General features: G+C 34.0%; 3 protein-coding genes across 4 annotated transcripts; 1 reads left to right on the top strand and 2 right to left on the bottom strand.

Moving 5' to 3' along the window:
• The first annotated feature begins 5,733 nt into the window (after positions 1 to 5,733).
• LOC103860448 (F-box protein At2g16365) lies at positions 5,734 to 7,823 on the top strand. The gene is made up of 3 exons (XM_009138050.3): positions 5,734 to 5,984; positions 6,230 to 6,828; positions 6,903 to 7,823. Exons 2-3 carry the CDS (start codon positions 6,246 to 6,248, stop codon positions 7,568 to 7,570), a joined length of 1,251 nt encoding a protein of 416 aa, XP_009136298.1. The 5' UTR covers positions 5,734 to 5,984; positions 6,230 to 6,245; the 3' UTR covers positions 7,571 to 7,823.
• Positions 7,824 to 7,844: 21 nt separating this feature from the next.
• Positions 7,845 to 8,976, bottom strand: LOC103860450 (40S ribosomal protein S25-3). Its single transcript, XM_009138051.3, has 4 exons — positions 8,724 to 8,976; positions 8,569 to 8,643; positions 8,354 to 8,488; positions 7,845 to 8,081 (listed from the first exon to the last, which is right to left on the bottom strand). The coding sequence occupies exons 1-4, from the start codon at positions 8,724 to 8,726 to the stop codon at positions 7,968 to 7,970; spliced, it is 327 nt and encodes a 108-aa protein (XP_009136299.1). The 5' UTR covers positions 8,727 to 8,976; the 3' UTR covers positions 7,845 to 7,967.
• A 406-nt stretch (positions 8,977 to 9,382) lies between these two features.
• On the bottom strand, positions 9,383 to 15,204 carry LOC103860451 (bifunctional dihydrofolate reductase-thymidylate synthase 1). Of its 2 annotated transcripts, none has more exons than XM_018657870.2 (9): positions 15,099 to 15,204; positions 11,839 to 11,890; positions 11,282 to 11,730; positions 10,791 to 11,217; positions 10,631 to 10,696; positions 10,461 to 10,522; positions 10,322 to 10,396; positions 9,840 to 10,236; positions 9,383 to 9,741 (listed from the first exon to the last, which is right to left on the bottom strand). In XM_018657870.2, the coding sequence occupies exons 3-9, from the start codon at positions 11,689 to 11,691 to the stop codon at positions 9,640 to 9,642; spliced, it is 1,539 nt and encodes a 512-aa protein (XP_018513386.1). In that variant the 5' UTR covers positions 11,692 to 11,730; positions 11,839 to 11,890; positions 15,099 to 15,204; the 3' UTR covers positions 9,383 to 9,639. The 2 variants fall into 2 exon arrangements, with proteins under 2 accessions (XP_018513386.1, XP_033143481.1); XM_033287590.1 differs by having other exon boundaries at positions 11,792 to 11,890; positions 15,099 to 15,176.
• Positions 15,205 to 15,661: the final 457 nt, after the last annotated feature.

Here is a 15,661-nt window from a genome sequence, read left to right on the forward strand (position 1 = left end):
TTTTACATAACATAAATGCTAAAGGTAAACAGTTTTTAGAAAGTCATCACTATTCCAAAGCCATTACTCAGAATCACCATGATGTTTCCTGGATGGAAGATGCCGTAAATAAACCACATGTCACTTTCAACAATGTAGCCAAAAGTGGGAACACACTAAACTTGGCTTTCTTCTCCTTCCATATCTGAAAAATATTCACCCTGCAAGTTTTGAAAAAGTTTGGATTATCAAATATAAGAATACATCAAATGAGTCATCAAAAATTATTATTCATATTCTCAAACAAAATATTTAATGTTTCTAACTGTCTATTCAAGTTTTTTTATCAATTGATCAAATTTTTTTTTTCAATATATGTGTATATTGTTTCTGATACTAATGATATATTATTGAGGAACTCACATTATTAACTAAAGATGATGTGTGATCAATGTAAATTTGGATTAAGTCTACAATAGAACAATCACACTAATGCAATCACATGTAAATTTGGGATTTGCTATATCTACTTACATATATGAGGTTTTTTCTTTGACTATAAAAATTTGATATATATTTTCAATAGATTCAGTATTTTGTATTCTGAAATTTAAATGTAATTTTATCATCATATTGAGTAAAATTATAATTTTGCTATTTTATAGGCATCCTCTTTCTTGTTTTATGCAAAATTAATTTTTCCTAACTATGTTATATATAATATTTTTATTATTTATTTTTAGATTTTTCTTATATTTTACTTGGATATTGCTTATTTTTAATATATTGTGCTTATTTTATTATTATTTTTTGTGTGAAATTTTCAACAAAAAATAAAAAATAACATTCATAAGTTCTTCCATTAAATTTATAATTTTGTTGAGTACTTTATATGTTACATATTATATTAAAATATTTATTAGAGATTGTGACAATAAGCATGGTCAAGAAATGTGAAATGATTTCATATATACTATTTCATTTATTTTAATGCTAATAATTTTTAGAGAACAATTATTTGTAGTTTTGATATTTGGTATTCTGTGTATTACTTTTAACATTTAATTTTACTATATGTTGAACCAACCAAAATAATCTTACTATATGTTGTAAGACTAAGCTAGAGTATGATCTGTGCCATCGTGGGGATATTGTTTTTGCTTTTATGTATCTTAAATTCTAGTTTAACAATCATTTTTATGTTTTTTTTTTGCTGATATGGTAGTTTAAGAAATAAAAACTTATGTTCATTGTTAGATAATGTTTTTGAAACAAAAACTTGGTTGTCTAACACACTGTATAATTCGATGTTAGATTTCTATAAAGATGTCCTATCTTATAATTATGACTAGAGTTTGACAATAACTCAAACGTGCAGACCCATTATCACAAAATCCTTTTTCAATGAATACTCAATCGTGCAAATCTATGTTGACCATAACTCTTTGAATTCTTGTATCAAAAGTTGTAGAAAAGATCAAGTCGCCACTTTAAATACTTAGAAATAAGTACAAATTCCTTTCCAATGCAAATCTCCGACGAAAAGTTGTCTGGCGTAAAAATTACTTACCACAATAAATATTGTCTTCTAGACATTACAACAAGACTAAATCCATATGTCGATAAAGGATGACTGGCATTCATCAGAACGTGAATCTGCTGCAGCACGACCATTTTGAGTTGTTGACCTTGATGTGCATTACCCAAGATAAATATTCAAATATTTATAGTAAATAAAAATGTAGCATATTGAAATATTTCCACGCTTTTGCATATGATGGATGATTAACTTCTCTATCCGTTTGGATATGTTCGGCATGTCATCTCATCGTTCTAACTGTATATCATATTGATATAATCTTTTCAACTTATTTGTGATTGGTAAGTATCACATCCTTTGGTATGAGACGAATCGGGTATCCTGGCAATTTTAAAGTATCTGGATCCGGATCCTTATCCGACGGATCCGTAATTTTACTGCTTTTATCCGGATCCGGGGTTCTCGGATATCCGGATATCGGATATCCTTCTAAAAATTGTAATATCCGGCGGATATCTGGATCTGGATTTAGATCCTTAAAATAAATAAAAAAATAGTATTAATATATATAATGTTTTTAATTATTTCTATGTATAATATTACAAAATTTACATAAATTTTACATATACTATTATAAAAATGAAAATATATTAAATAAAATTAATTTTTATATATAGATATTACTATTTTTGAAATAGTTAGTAATAAAACTTACGGATCCGGATATCCGGACTAAAAAATTAAAATATCTGGATCTGGCTTTGACGGATCCAATATTTTACTATCTGGATCTGGATTCGGCCCTTTCGGATATCCGGATTTTCGAATTGGATCCGGATCGAATCTTGGATCGAATCCGGATCTCGGATAAAAGTCTCATGCCTACCTTCAACCATAACCTTCTCCATATTAAAACCATGTGTAATATTATGGTGTAAATCATCTATTTACTAAATGGTTTTATAAAGTTTCACTATGAGCAAATTTTTGTATTCTTTCACTCTAAACAAAAGATGGCATCTTACTGGTTTTATTCGTGATTAGTGTAATACACACATGGTACAAAAATATCTCTAGACCATTGAGAACCTTGTTCGCCACCCTTTCGTCGGAGTTATACATCCATAACTCGTAGATATTGCCATAGGACGTCATTCTCTATTTGAAATTTTTAAGTTTTTTATGTTTCAATCTTAAGAGAAACTAGGATAAGACCCGCGCCTTGCGCGGGATTAAGTTATTATTTTTATTATATTTTGGAGAATAAAACAATAGTTTAGCTTCATTTGGATTAGGGGTGTTCAATCCGGATATCGGGTTGGTTTCGGTTCGGTTTTTTTCGGTATTTCGGTTAGTAAAATATAACTATTATTCTAAATCCATATTTACTTTGACTTTAGTCTTTCATACTTTTGAAAGATTTCAACTGGACGACTAAATTGATCAGCCAATCTTGTTGCTTTAAATCATTAGTATATATATATATATATATATATATATATATATATTATATATATATATATATATATATATATATATATATATATATATATATATATATATCTATATATATATATATATATATATTTAGTTTGAATATTTATTAAATAAAAATTCATATGCGTTATATTTTATGATCATTTGTAACTTATTATAAAAAAAAAAATAATCTATTGATCACAAAATTTTCAGAGTGGGAATATTCAAATTTCTAATAATATATAGACGTTTTGAAAAATTCAAAATATAACATATAAGAAAAAATATAAATGTTTTTATTATATATTTAATGTGATTTTTTAATATCCTTCAATAATATAAAATTAAAAAAAAAAACTAAGATACTAAAATTGTTATCAAATATTTATTATTCATAATAATTAATTTTCATATATACGTTAATCATATTAGGTAATTTCGTAGCTTCTAATTAAGGAAAGTGCAAAAAAAATTTGGTAGATTATTTATCAATTTGATAGTTAGTTTAATAAAAAATATAATGTAAGTTAAAATAAACCAACCTATTTTTCTAAGAATAGTAGTATATTTTATATAGTCATTTATTAAATGAGAATTTATAATCATACAGTTCTATGATCATTCATATCATTTTATAACTGAATATTTAAATCATCGATAACAAAATTTTCAATGTGAAATCTTTAATAAGTTTATAATTTATAAATGTTTTTGAAAATTCATTGAAAGTTTTAATATTAAAATATTATGTAATCTTATGGTATATAGTATAATCTATATATATATATATATATGTTTTATTATTAAATGATATTTTTTACTCATATGGTTTTAAAATCATGTGTATCTTCTTATAATATTAAATAAAAGTTCATATTAATACAATTTTATGATCATTTGTAACTTATTATGACAAAAAAATAATCTATTGATCACAAAATTTTCAGAGTGGGATCTTCAAATTTCTAATAATTTATAGACGTTTTGAAAAATTCAAAATATAACATATAAGAAAAATTAAATGTTTTTATTATATATTTAATGTGATTTTTAAATATATTTTAATAATATAAAATTAAAAAAAAACTAAGATACAAAAATTGTTATGAAATATTTATTATTCATAATAATTAATTTTCACATATACGTTAATCATATTAGGTAATTTCGTAGCTTTTATTTAAGGAAAGTGCAAAACATTTTTTGGTACGTCATTTATCAATTCGATAGTTAGTTTAATAAAAAGTGTAATATAAGTTAAGATGGACCAACCTATTTTTCTAAGAATAGTATATTTTGTATAGTTATTTATTAAATAAGAATTTATAATCATACGGTTCTATGATCATTCATATTGTTTTATAACAAAATATTTAAATCATCGATAACAAAATTTTCAATCTGAAATCTTTAATAAGTTTATAATTTATAAATGTTCTTGAAAATTCATTGAAAGTTTTAATATTAAATATTTATGTAATCTTATGGTATATAGTGTTTAATCTATATATATATATATATTTATTTTATTATTAAATGATATTTTTACTCATATGGTTTAAAATCATGTGTATCTTCTTATAATAAAAATGTTAAACCATTGATCATTAATTTTTAACATAATAATTTTAATAGTTTTAGTCATTTATTGTCGTTTTTAAAAATTCAAAATATAACATATACGAAAAAATCTAAATTTTATTTTTATAGCTAATTTGATTGTTTAATTTATTTTAATAATATAAAATTAAACAAAAAATGATGGAGGAGATATAAATTGTTATCAAATCTTTATTATTAAAATTATTAATTGTCATATATATATATTAGTCATTTATGGTAATTCCGTAGGTTTTATTTAAGGAAAGAAAATATCATATCATATCATTATATCATATAGTTTGACCAACTTATGTATCTAACAACATATAAAAATCGAATGTGGACCTACTTATTTTTCAATTGAATGTAATTGACTATCTAATTGAGTGCCACCTATGCATTGGGGCCTTTTTTAATTAATACAAAATTGAGGTTATATCTTTTCAAATGTTCTTCAATTAATATATAGGGGATGATATATATATATATATATATTACATATGAAATTTCATCCTTGATAAGTAGGAAACTACTAATGATTAACAAAGAAAGTATTTTTCAAAACTTCTATATCACCAATGCAATTATATTTTCATCTCAAATTTACTCGTTCATTCGTTGTTATTAAATCGTAAACTTTTGTCGTAAAGAGTCTGTTAATTTAAAAACTCGTTAATTCGCCAATAATGTAACGTAAGATTTTATGGGTTTGTGTTTTTTTTAAGGTTCTTTATAATTTGGTAATAAATTAAAATATAAATTTTTATCTCTGTTATTATTTAAAAGTCGTTTCCAATGATTAACATTCTTTAAAACCTATTTTTATTAGTGATGTGTCTAACTCACACCCAAAAGTTAGCTTAAGAGTGGAGGATTGCCACATCATATATATATATATTGCCCAAGGAACCAACATCCACACACGATGTGGGATGTTAATAATTTTAAGGTGTTCAAAAATCAATAAAAATAGTATAATCAACTTTCGTGCTGCATTTAGATTGTAATTATCATTTTTTGTATCTCAAACATTTGTTAACCAAAGTTTGGTAAACCCGACCGATAGAACAACAAAACAATGTCTAGATATATGCACAGTATAGTATACAGTACTACATTCATTGTTCGGATCTTTATTGTGCGCCATTTGCATTAGACATGGCAGGAAAAGGAACACGTCACTTTTACAATTAAAAATAATTTTCGAAATTTTGTAAAGAATTAGAAAATAATTGTACTCGTAGATGCTATGCGACACTATACGAGGTTTCAGCTTCTTGTAGAAATGGATTTGGTGATATTCGCCTTCTCGCTCTGATTCTTTTTCTCTTTCTTTCCTCCTTCATCAAAAAGAAGACAGTTTCTCTCCACTTATTCGTCTCTGGTAACAATCTCAAATCTCTTGCATCGATTTGTATGTCTTGTCTGAAAGTGAAGCTTGTGTCTTTTCTTTCTTTCTGAGAATTGATTGAAAAATGTGATCTTTAGACCCTTTGTTTGTGTTTAACCATCCAACACTTGTTTTGTTTTTATGAAATTCGAATCAAAATGTGACTTTTTGGGTGAAATCTGGAAGCTTTGATGAGTTTATCCATTGTAATTGAGAAAGAAAGTGACTTTTGCTTGCAGGTGATTTGACAAAGGAATGAGCAAGAAAAAGGAATCTGCTTGGTTAGGTCGTTGGACTCAGTTAGGTAATGAAGTGAAGTTTTATGATCAGAGTAGTGGTAGTGACTCTAAGGAGTTGATTAGGGCTGAAGATAAAGAGGTGTTGCCGTTTCCTATGTTCAAGGTCAATACTACAAAGCTTCAAGCCAAAGACGATGTGGGTTCAAGCTCGAAAGCTATGGCTGCTAATAAAAGAATGCCTTGGATGTATAATGACGATGTTCAAGAAAAGACTACACAGAACCTGCTAGAGTTGATGAGACCAGTGAGGTTTTACGCAACGGTTGATTCGGTTCAGAGAGTTTCTGGAGAGATCAACTTGCCAGAAGAAGATGGTCATCATCCTCAGCTACTGAAGGGCTCCATGAAACTCAAAGGGAAGATTTTTGGTGGGTATCTTGATCTGTTTCCTAATGTAGATCATCACCAGCATAAAGGAGGAGGAGGAGTTAGGCTGGAGTCTCTGGAAAGCTCAAAGGATACCAAAGAAGGGAAGAATGAATCATCTGCGGAGACTGATACCTTGGAAATGGATAAACTTCAGATGATGCATCTCTCTGGTATATAGAAAACTGTGTTATCATTAGCTGCTTGCTCTCTTTATTCTCATTTCTGATTTAATTATTCTTGGCAGGCTCCATTGCTTCTTCCTCAACTAAGGGCAAAGGACGAAAAGGCGATTCGCCCGTTCCTAGGACTGAGATACCTGACATGAATGAAGAACCGCCTCTGGTTATGGATGGAGAGAACTCAGTAGATGGGCATCAGGGAGAAGAAACAAGCAACTCAGCTACTCAAAGCATGAACGTGGACCATTTTCTCTCTAGAGGCTGCAAACGTGTGGGGTTGGAACAAGAACCGGAAGCCAGCAGTAATTGGGTCAAGCGTCTGAAGAGAAACTCCTTTGATTCCAGCGGACATGATGAAACCAAGAGCCTGATGAAGATTGAAGAAGAAGGGAACAACAACAACAACAACCTATTCCTTGAAATCTTGAAGTCAGGTATCAACAATCTCCAACCAAGAAATCAAGAACCTGACACTCCACAAATCAAGGGAGGCGATGACGACGTCACGCTTCAGCACCCATGGATCCAGAGATGGTGCAAGAAGAAGGATACAGATCAACCAGAAGGGGAAGATGTTAGGTTTGAGACAGAGAACCAAAAGGAGATGGAGAAGAAACAGTATCCGAGTATTGCAGCTATGGCACTGATGGGGAAGGCTCTGAGCGGTTTGAACCCGTATGGTCTTAGAAAGACAGACTCTCTCATGGTCTGGAATGCTCGGGATCTTAGGTAGGAAAAACAAAACCACCATCCTGATCCTCCTCGCTATCATTACTACTTAGAGACAGCACCAGAACTAGATATCAGGCTTCAGTTGAATTCGAACCATGTACGATTTTGACAGATCCCAAATCATCAAGTCTACTTAGGAGCGTTGGTCTCGTTATTTTATCAGTTATATATGAATAATAACTTATTTGTAATATAAACAAATCATTTAGCTGCAACACTATTAGACTATGTAATCACATTGCAGTTGTGTTTTATTTTATCTTAAAGACAAAAACTGCACAATTAAAAACTCCATTCTTGAAAATCTTGATTGAAGGGAAAAGATTCAACATCTAAACATCGAGTCAAAGACTTGAGACAAAAGAGAGAGAGGAAACACACAAAATGAAACGAGAAACTTAGTTGTGGGTGGCCCTAGTGTAAATCTGCTGGCTAGAGTGAGTAGAGACCATCCTGATGGTTCCTTTAGCCATCAAATCTCTAATGGCCTTCCTAGCAAGTGACCCATTGATCTGCACAACACCACAAATATGATCATCAGGTCACTTAACACTCTAATCATATGAAAATCAGATCATTTACTCCCCAATAACAAATTTCAAAGCTTTCAGATATAAACAAACTCAAGCTAAGACCATTGACAACTTTATCTAAAAACCCAATCAAGTTAAAGATTAATCAAAGCTCAAAACCCACACCACAAAGAGCTAAACTTTAGAGAGTAAATCAATAAACTTTGGATCTCGTCTGGTGAAAAGTTTGAAACTTTGAGGAGTGGAAATACCCGAAGACGGTCGGAGAGGATGGAAGGAGTGATGAGTTTGAACTTGGGAGCTTCGGAGAGAAGCTTGTCGTAAGTAGCTTGATCGAAGAGAACCATGTTGTTCACCTTCTCCTTTTGCTTTCCCTTGCTCCACTTCTGTTGACATCAATAAAACGAACGTAAGCAAACAAATGCAAATAAGATTTGATTTTTTTGATGGAAAACGAACAAACGACCTTCTTCTTCTGCTTTCCGCCGCCGGATTTGGCCGGCTTTGAGGACGGTGGTGGAACTTTATCCTTCTTCGGTGCCTGGAATCACCAAAAGAAAAACCATTTAATCAGATAATCGTCATAATACGACAGCAGATAGGTAGAAATGGACCACACACCATTGAAGAACTTGACTGAACAGAAGAGCGGCGCTACAAGGGGAGGATCTGAAAACACGAAAAACCTAAACCTAAAGAGTGTTTTTTTTTGTAAACAGTGAAGAGGAAGTCCTTAATAAAACTCTGCGTTTTAGACTGTTTTGAAAGCCCTAAACAAAAGACAAAAAGGCCTAAAGCTTCTTACTCATTGTCATTTGCGACATACATTTTCAAAGAATGATCAAGTAGAAGAACCCAAGACTTATGTTGGGACTCCTAACTTTAAGCAGTGATTAACTTCTCATTCACTTCTCTACATTCCTTGCTTTCTTTTTCTTATTTAAAACAAAACCTTTAGACTGTCACTCACAAATGATCTTTGGCAACTTCAGGACTTGGAAATTTTTGGATTTGCCAAGGATTTTTAGGCATCTTGAACTTATTATTACTAAGTTTAGGGGAAAATCGCATTTTAAACAATGAAAGTGTCACTTTCTACCACTTTAAACACTGAAGTTTTTTTACTAGTACTTTAAACTTTCAAATAGACGTTTTTTAATTTATAGGCGACATGTACTGTTCATTTTACAGGTAAAATAATCACGTGTCGGTTTCTTTTTTTTTCTTAAAAATAAAAAATAAAATAAAAATACCAAAATGGGATTTTCCTCTAAGTATAGTGAAAAGAAAAACTGAAAAGATGAGGATGGTTAAGATCAGACCAAAGTAGTTCAGAACAGAAAAGAAACTCGCATCAAGAAAAAGAGTAACCCCCCTAAATCGCTTTAGAACCCTGTGTGGAAGTTCCAACACATACATGTATTCCAACACATACATGTATCAGACTATCAGTGAAAAAGAGTTATCACCACACAAGGGTCATTCATCCCAATTCAATCTTACATTTTACATCAACACACTTAAGAGATGGGGCAAACTAAACCGCCATTTTCATCTCTATTTTCTTGTGAGGTTCATAACCAATGAGGTCAAAGTCATCTGCTACAAAAGAGTCAATGTCTTTCTTCTCAGCGTTTATCTTCAAAACATGCAGTATCCAAAACAAAAAAAACACATTGAATATAGATAAACATGTCTTCATTCCTCAACCATCATTTGTTATTATTGGTAACTTACAGGAAAAGGTTTTGGTGGGTTCTGAAGCTGCTCTTGAAGAGGCCTCACGTGAGTTCGATACACATGAGCATCCCCAATGACATGGACAAAATCACCAGGGACAAGATCACACACATGAGCTAGCATGCAAGTAAGAAGAGAGTAGGAAGCAATGTTAAACGGCACACCAAGGCTCATATCCGCTGAACGCTGATACATCTGGCATGAGAGCTCCCCTTCCGCCACATAGAACTGCGCAAACATGTGGCACGGAGGCAGCGCCATCAGCTTGAGGTCAGAAGGGTTCCAAGCAGATAATATGATACGCCGATCATCAGGATTGTTCTTGATCTTGTCGATTACGTCTGCGAGCTGATCAAAGCCTTGGCTAGTGTAATCAGCATGCATATCTGTGTACCTGTTAAAAAACGAGAGAAATATCTTTTCATCCAAACAGAGAAGAAGAAAATCCAAGAGAAGAGATGCATAGAGATGTTACTGACTTGGCGCCAAAGTGTCTCCATTGAAATCCATAAACACGTCCAAGGTCGCCTTCCTCTCTCTCACTCAGACCAATACTGAAATTAAGTGGCAATGTATCAGCAAGAAGCTTTAATTTCATGAAACGGTTTAACATCTTACCCATCAAGATACTCTCTTGACGCATTCCCATCCCATATATGAATGTCTTTTCCCTGAAGGACCTGCCAATGCATAGAGTCGCCTCTCAGAACTATTCATTTGCATAGTTTAAAGCACAGTAGAGATGGTTTAGCTCAACCATGGTGATAAAACATCTTTCTCTTTTTTACCTTTGCATTAGTTGAGCCACTTATAAACCATAGAAGCTCCTCAACAACACCTCTCCAAAACACTCTCTAAACACAAGATGCAACCAAATTGCGTTAATAAGAGATATAGTGCCACTCAAGATATGACAGAAGACCAAAGCCTTCGAAAGTGAGCATATACCTTTGTTGTAAGAAGTGGAAAGCTTCTGCGCAAATTGAACTTCATCTGTGTTCCAAATTTCGACAATGTACCAGTCCCTGTCCTATCATTCTTCACGTTACCGTTTGAGATAATATCACCAACCATATTCAAATACCGAAACTCCTCATGCTGATCAAAAACCATCTTGGGAAGAAACGAAAACCTCTTCCCATCAAACTGAAGAGGAGACTGTTGTGACCCGTTAGAGGATGACTCATCAGCAGAACTCTTCACACGGACAAAACTGGTGAAGCGAAACCGAAGTCCATTTTCAGTAACAGGAACAGAAGAACACCAAGGCTGATAAACACAAGTGTCAACCTCAGGTATAAACGTATCACATTCAATACTTGTATCAATCTCAGTCAAATGAATAGCATCGCAACTAGGCATGTTCAATGCTTCCCTACAAACAAACACAACAATCAACAATAAGATAAAGGAATTTTAAAAAGGTTTAACTCATATACCTCAATATATCACCACCTCCTATGACAAACACTCTCTCAATAGACAAACAATACGGCGGAGCAGCTAGGAGATGAAGAGCAGAGTCTACACTACTGCAAGTGACAACATTCTCAGTGTTGGCTATGTCAAACCCACCGGAACGAGTTAGAACAACGTTGAGGCGACCGGGAAGGGGCCTGTGCTTGGTGGGGATAGCTTCCCAAGTCTTTCTACCCATCACAACAGCGTTTTTCTTGGTCGGATCGGATGTTGTTTGAGTGATGTCCTTGAAGAACTTGAGATCAGTGGGGAGGTTCCACGGCAATTTGCCGTCTTTGCCGATACCCATTTGTTTGGTTGCAGCTACAACGACTTGGTAAGTCCTCTGAGGGTCTGGAGTTATAGCATCGGCATTGAGAGTAGTTGTCATGGTGAAAAATCAAGACTTTGTAGTTTAAGACAGCAGAGGCTGAGACAATGGAACACAGATTGAGATTCATATGATGTAATAACTATCGAAAGAATCGAACTTTCAGCCTTAATTGCAAAGAAAACGAATACTGAGACTATCACTGACCGATTTAAAGGCGAAAGGAAGAATCTTTGGCGGATTGCTTGGGGGTATTCTGTGACAGGAATTATGGTTAATTCCGGTTTGGATATTTCATTTATGCATTTTGGTTTAGCTTTCTGGTTTAGCTTTGGTTTAGTAAACACTATATGTAAACGTTTACCCATTTGGGAATAATCAATCAAACATTAAAACAATCTTCTTAAACCCTAACTCTCTCTATCATCATGTTCATCATCATTCACCATTGAATCTCTGTTCTTCGGGATGATCCTTCTTCCTTCGTGGTCGTCCTCTAGGCTTTGATTCTCTGATCTCCGGGTTCTCGGTGAACCTCTGGATTGGGTTTATCTATCATTACTTGTTTTCCTGTCTCAATGGTATCAGAGCCTTACGGTTCTCGGACAATAGCTGCGATGGAGGCTCCATCGTTCAACTACAAACCCAAAGCAAGAAAAAGCAAGACCCTTCTGAAGTATTCCTGTGAAGAAATCGAAGAGAGGATGTCAAATGGGTTGTGTATCTTTTGTGAAGAACGAGACACGCCTGGTCATCATGATTTGAAGCACAAAGGGGTGAAGATTCTCATGATCGAAAGTGACGACCAACCTGTCGTGACTGAAAGCGACCACAAACCCATGGTTGAAGAAAGCTTGGCCGACTCTGATGAACTTGTTATTGAAACTGTGATGAAGCCAGATTCTTTCTCTGAATCGTTGGAGGGTTTGACTTCAGATTTACAGGTTGTTTATGCTGCAGATCCAAAAGAAGCTCAAAACAAAAGTGTTGCAGAAGAAAACATGAGTTTCTCTCTTGGGAATAACATCGAACACATGGTGGGCAAGAAATCTCAAGTGGCTGATCACGTATGGGAACCAGGTGGGCTTATTGCCAAGCCAACTTCATGGAACTGCTTAGACAAGTACCTACCCACACGAAACCTTCTTAGAAATGGTTTGGAGATGTTCATTCAATCGGCAGAAACTAAGTCGGTGAATGAGAGGAAGAGCTTCAAGGTACTTTCTGATCTTAGTCTTGAAACATGGATTAGGCTAGCAACCAATGTTTGTAAGTATCAGAAACTGATGTCACTGCTTGTTAAAGAGTCAAGACGTGTATGGGAGCGTGGAGGATTAAAAGCTACGTTTGCTCTTGCGATCTTAACGCCTCCGTTTGATATTAGCTTTGATGATATGGTTATACAAGAGATGAGGAAATCATGTGGTCTGACAGTTGTAGGCTCTGCATCTATAAGCATGATGAGATGGCTTCACATGATAGAGTTGGTTTGTTCAGTGATGATAAAGCTTGATGAGAAGAGTTCACTGAAAAATCTAGAGAAGTTCAGGTCATTGGAGAAGGCAGCGTCAGACGTTAACTCGTTACTGAACGTTCCGGAACCAGTTATGCCTTGCAGTAGGCCACAGCTAGTTTTAGGCTTGAGACAGCTTACTCTTGCTGATATAAAGTTCCACTTGAAGCACAAATGGAGATCTAGGCTATTGGAATCGTTTTCATGCCTGGAAATCACTACGGATCACATTGTGCTCTTCCCAAGTTGTTGCATGAATGCATATTCAGTTCGGGAGCAGGAGACTAAGTCTGGATATCCAGTTTATCAAGAGAATCATGCACACTGTAGCTGTGAGACTATGCTGAAGCAGTGTTTTTTGCAAATTTTGTCTCAACAGAATAAACAGGAAACAAGAAAGCTTTCATTCTCAGATAGCGCTACAACAGACTCGGGTCATCCTTTGCTTAACAACTTTAAGAGTGTACTTGCTCATTCCAACAAAGAGCTGTCACAAGTTCGAGTACAACATGATCAGAAGCTGAGCTTAGCAACCCGGATGTTCAAATGCTCTCCTTCTATATGTGGTGGAGAAATAAATACTGTGACAGTTGTGATCTTGTTAAGGTTGAAGGGTTGGTGTTAAGGCACATGATGCAAGAATATTTTCTTAGTGCTTCTGTCTGGAGTCTATTAACAAAACAGAGCCGACACTGTAGCTTCTTTGAGTTCCTTTTGCAGTGGAAATGGTATCCTCCAGAACAGACTTGTCAAGCTTGCAGTGGCTGGTTTCTAAGGTTGTGGACATGGCAGAAAAGAGTAAGGTTCTTTTCATCAAGATGGCTGATTTTTGGTGAAAGGGTTACCTCGCCAAGTTGTATTCAAGGCCAGCGATGCACTAAGTTGACACAGCCACACGTGGATATTGTCATTTGTATATCAAAGGAGATGACGCCAGTTACGAACACATGGAGCTTTGATGATTCCTTCCTAGTTACTGAGAAACATAAGTACAATGGAAATGGAGCCACACTCAAGCTTTCTTATCTGATCAGAGGTTACGGAGACAGAGATATCATGAAGCTACAAATTATATGTATCTACATAATGTCACTTCTGTTGTTCTATGGATCATTGCCACGGCCTCCAGAGTTCAGGAAAATAAAGAAGAAACTCAAAGGGTTAAAACTAGAGCTAAGGGATGAGATCTTAACATCATTATTTGCTGGTACTAGAAATGAGGATGTATCAAGTTGTGGCACCACTGGCCAAGCAAGAGAAGAGGTTGTATCATCTCACGTTGAAGTCCGAAGAACTATTGCGATGTTTCAGTCAAAAGCTTGGATATTCAAGTACAACGATAAGAGACAAGAGAGAGACAGGAATGAGACACAACAACAGGCTCTCAAGATTAAGTTGGAACAAAGCAGATACTGCAGGGAGGTACAAAAGCTGGAGCTTACTTCAATGGCTGGTAATATTGGCTATTTTAATCATTGGTTTGCTGAAGTTTGTGTCGGTGAAGTATTTCATCCACAAAGACCACCAGAGATGTTAGCAGAGCAAGATCAACAGAGATATTATGATGGTTTCGGCACCAAGTTCTTATCATCCTTGAGGACAAGGATGTTCTGAAGGAGGAAGTATTGTGACAGGAATTATGGTTAATTCCGGTTTAGATATTTCATTTATGCATTTTGGTTTAGCTTTCTGGTTTAGCTTTGGTTTAGTAAACACTATATGTAAACGTTTACCCATTTGGGAATAATCAATCAAACATTAAAACAATCTTCTTAAACCCTAACTCTCTCTATCATCATGTTCATCATCATTCACCATTGAATCTCTGTTCTTCGGGATGATCCTTCTTCTTTCGTGGTCGTCCTCTAGGCTTTGATTCTCCGATCTCCGGGTTCTCGGTGAACCTCTGGATTGGGTTTATCTATCATTACTTGTTTTCCTGTCTCATATTCTGGTAGGTAAAGCCTCCTTGTTCCTCACCACCTAACTGTTGTTTTGTTTGATTGTGAAACTCTCTTTCTGGCGCTTGAAAAGGCCAGCGAGAGGTGTGATAAGCGAGAGAGTAAATAAATAAGCGGAAACCCACCAGAGTTATCTCATAAACAAAAATATTAATAATGTTATTATTTCATTATTAATTAAATTTTAAAATCATAAAAACAATATTATACCAATCATAAATTGACACATTTGCAAAAGTATCTTAATTAGGTTCTCAAAAAAAAATATTTTTTTCTCTGTATTTTTTTTTTTTGTTCACAAATACTTCATTACTTAAAATTTAAAGTGGGTTTTTTACAGGGCCTCTGAGGGCCTACTTAGCCAAGTTATCCTCAAAACAGAGAGAGGGACGATTAACATATCTAAAAGAGACTGAATCAAATTGCAAAGAGAAAAGATAGATGTCAGCCAGGATTCCATGGAGATCGGAGATACCAGATTGTTCGACAATTGCTGCCACCAATTGTGCTGAATCCGATTCAAAGATCACAAATTACCAAAACTCTGTATTTTCTT

This window comes from Brassica rapa, chromosome A03 (genome assembly GCF_000309985.2).
Source record: "Brassica rapa cultivar Chiifu-401-42 chromosome A03, CAAS_Brap_v3.01, whole genome shotgun sequence".
In the NCBI taxonomy this organism is placed as follows: Eukaryota; Viridiplantae; Streptophyta; class Magnoliopsida; order Brassicales; family Brassicaceae; genus Brassica; species Brassica rapa.

Excerpts from the sequence above, each read along its gene's own strand:
- LOC103860448 (XM_009138050.3), top strand. The coding sequence starts at position 6,246 with ATGAGCAAGAAAAAGGAATCTGCTTGGTTAGGTCGTTGGACTCAGTTA. Across the intron at positions 6,829-6,902 it reads TCAGATGATGCATCTCTCTG|GCTCCATTGCTTCTTCCTCA; the intron begins GTATATAGAAAA and ends TATTCTTGGCAG.
- LOC103860450 (XM_009138051.3), bottom strand. Across the intron at positions 8,489-8,568 it reads GCGGAAAGCAGAAGAAGAAG|AAGTGGAGCAAGGGAAAGCA; the intron begins GTCGTTTGTTCG and ends TGATGTCAACAG. Across the intron at positions 8,082-8,353 it reads TCCTCTCCGACCGTCTTCGG|ATCAATGGGTCACTTGCTAG; the intron begins GTATTTCCACTC and ends GGTGTTGTGCAG.
- LOC103860451 (XM_018657870.2), bottom strand. The coding sequence starts at position 11,691 with ATGACAACTACTCTCAATGCCGATGCTATAACTCCAGACCCTCAGAGG. Across the intron at positions 10,397-10,460 it reads TCAAGAGAGTATCTTGATGG|TATTGGTCTGAGTGAGAGAG; the intron begins GTAAGATGTTAA and ends ACTTAATTTCAG. Across the intron at positions 10,237-10,321 it reads TGGAGACACTTTGGCGCCAA|GTACACAGATATGCATGCTG; the intron begins GTCAGTAACATC and ends GTTTTTTAACAG.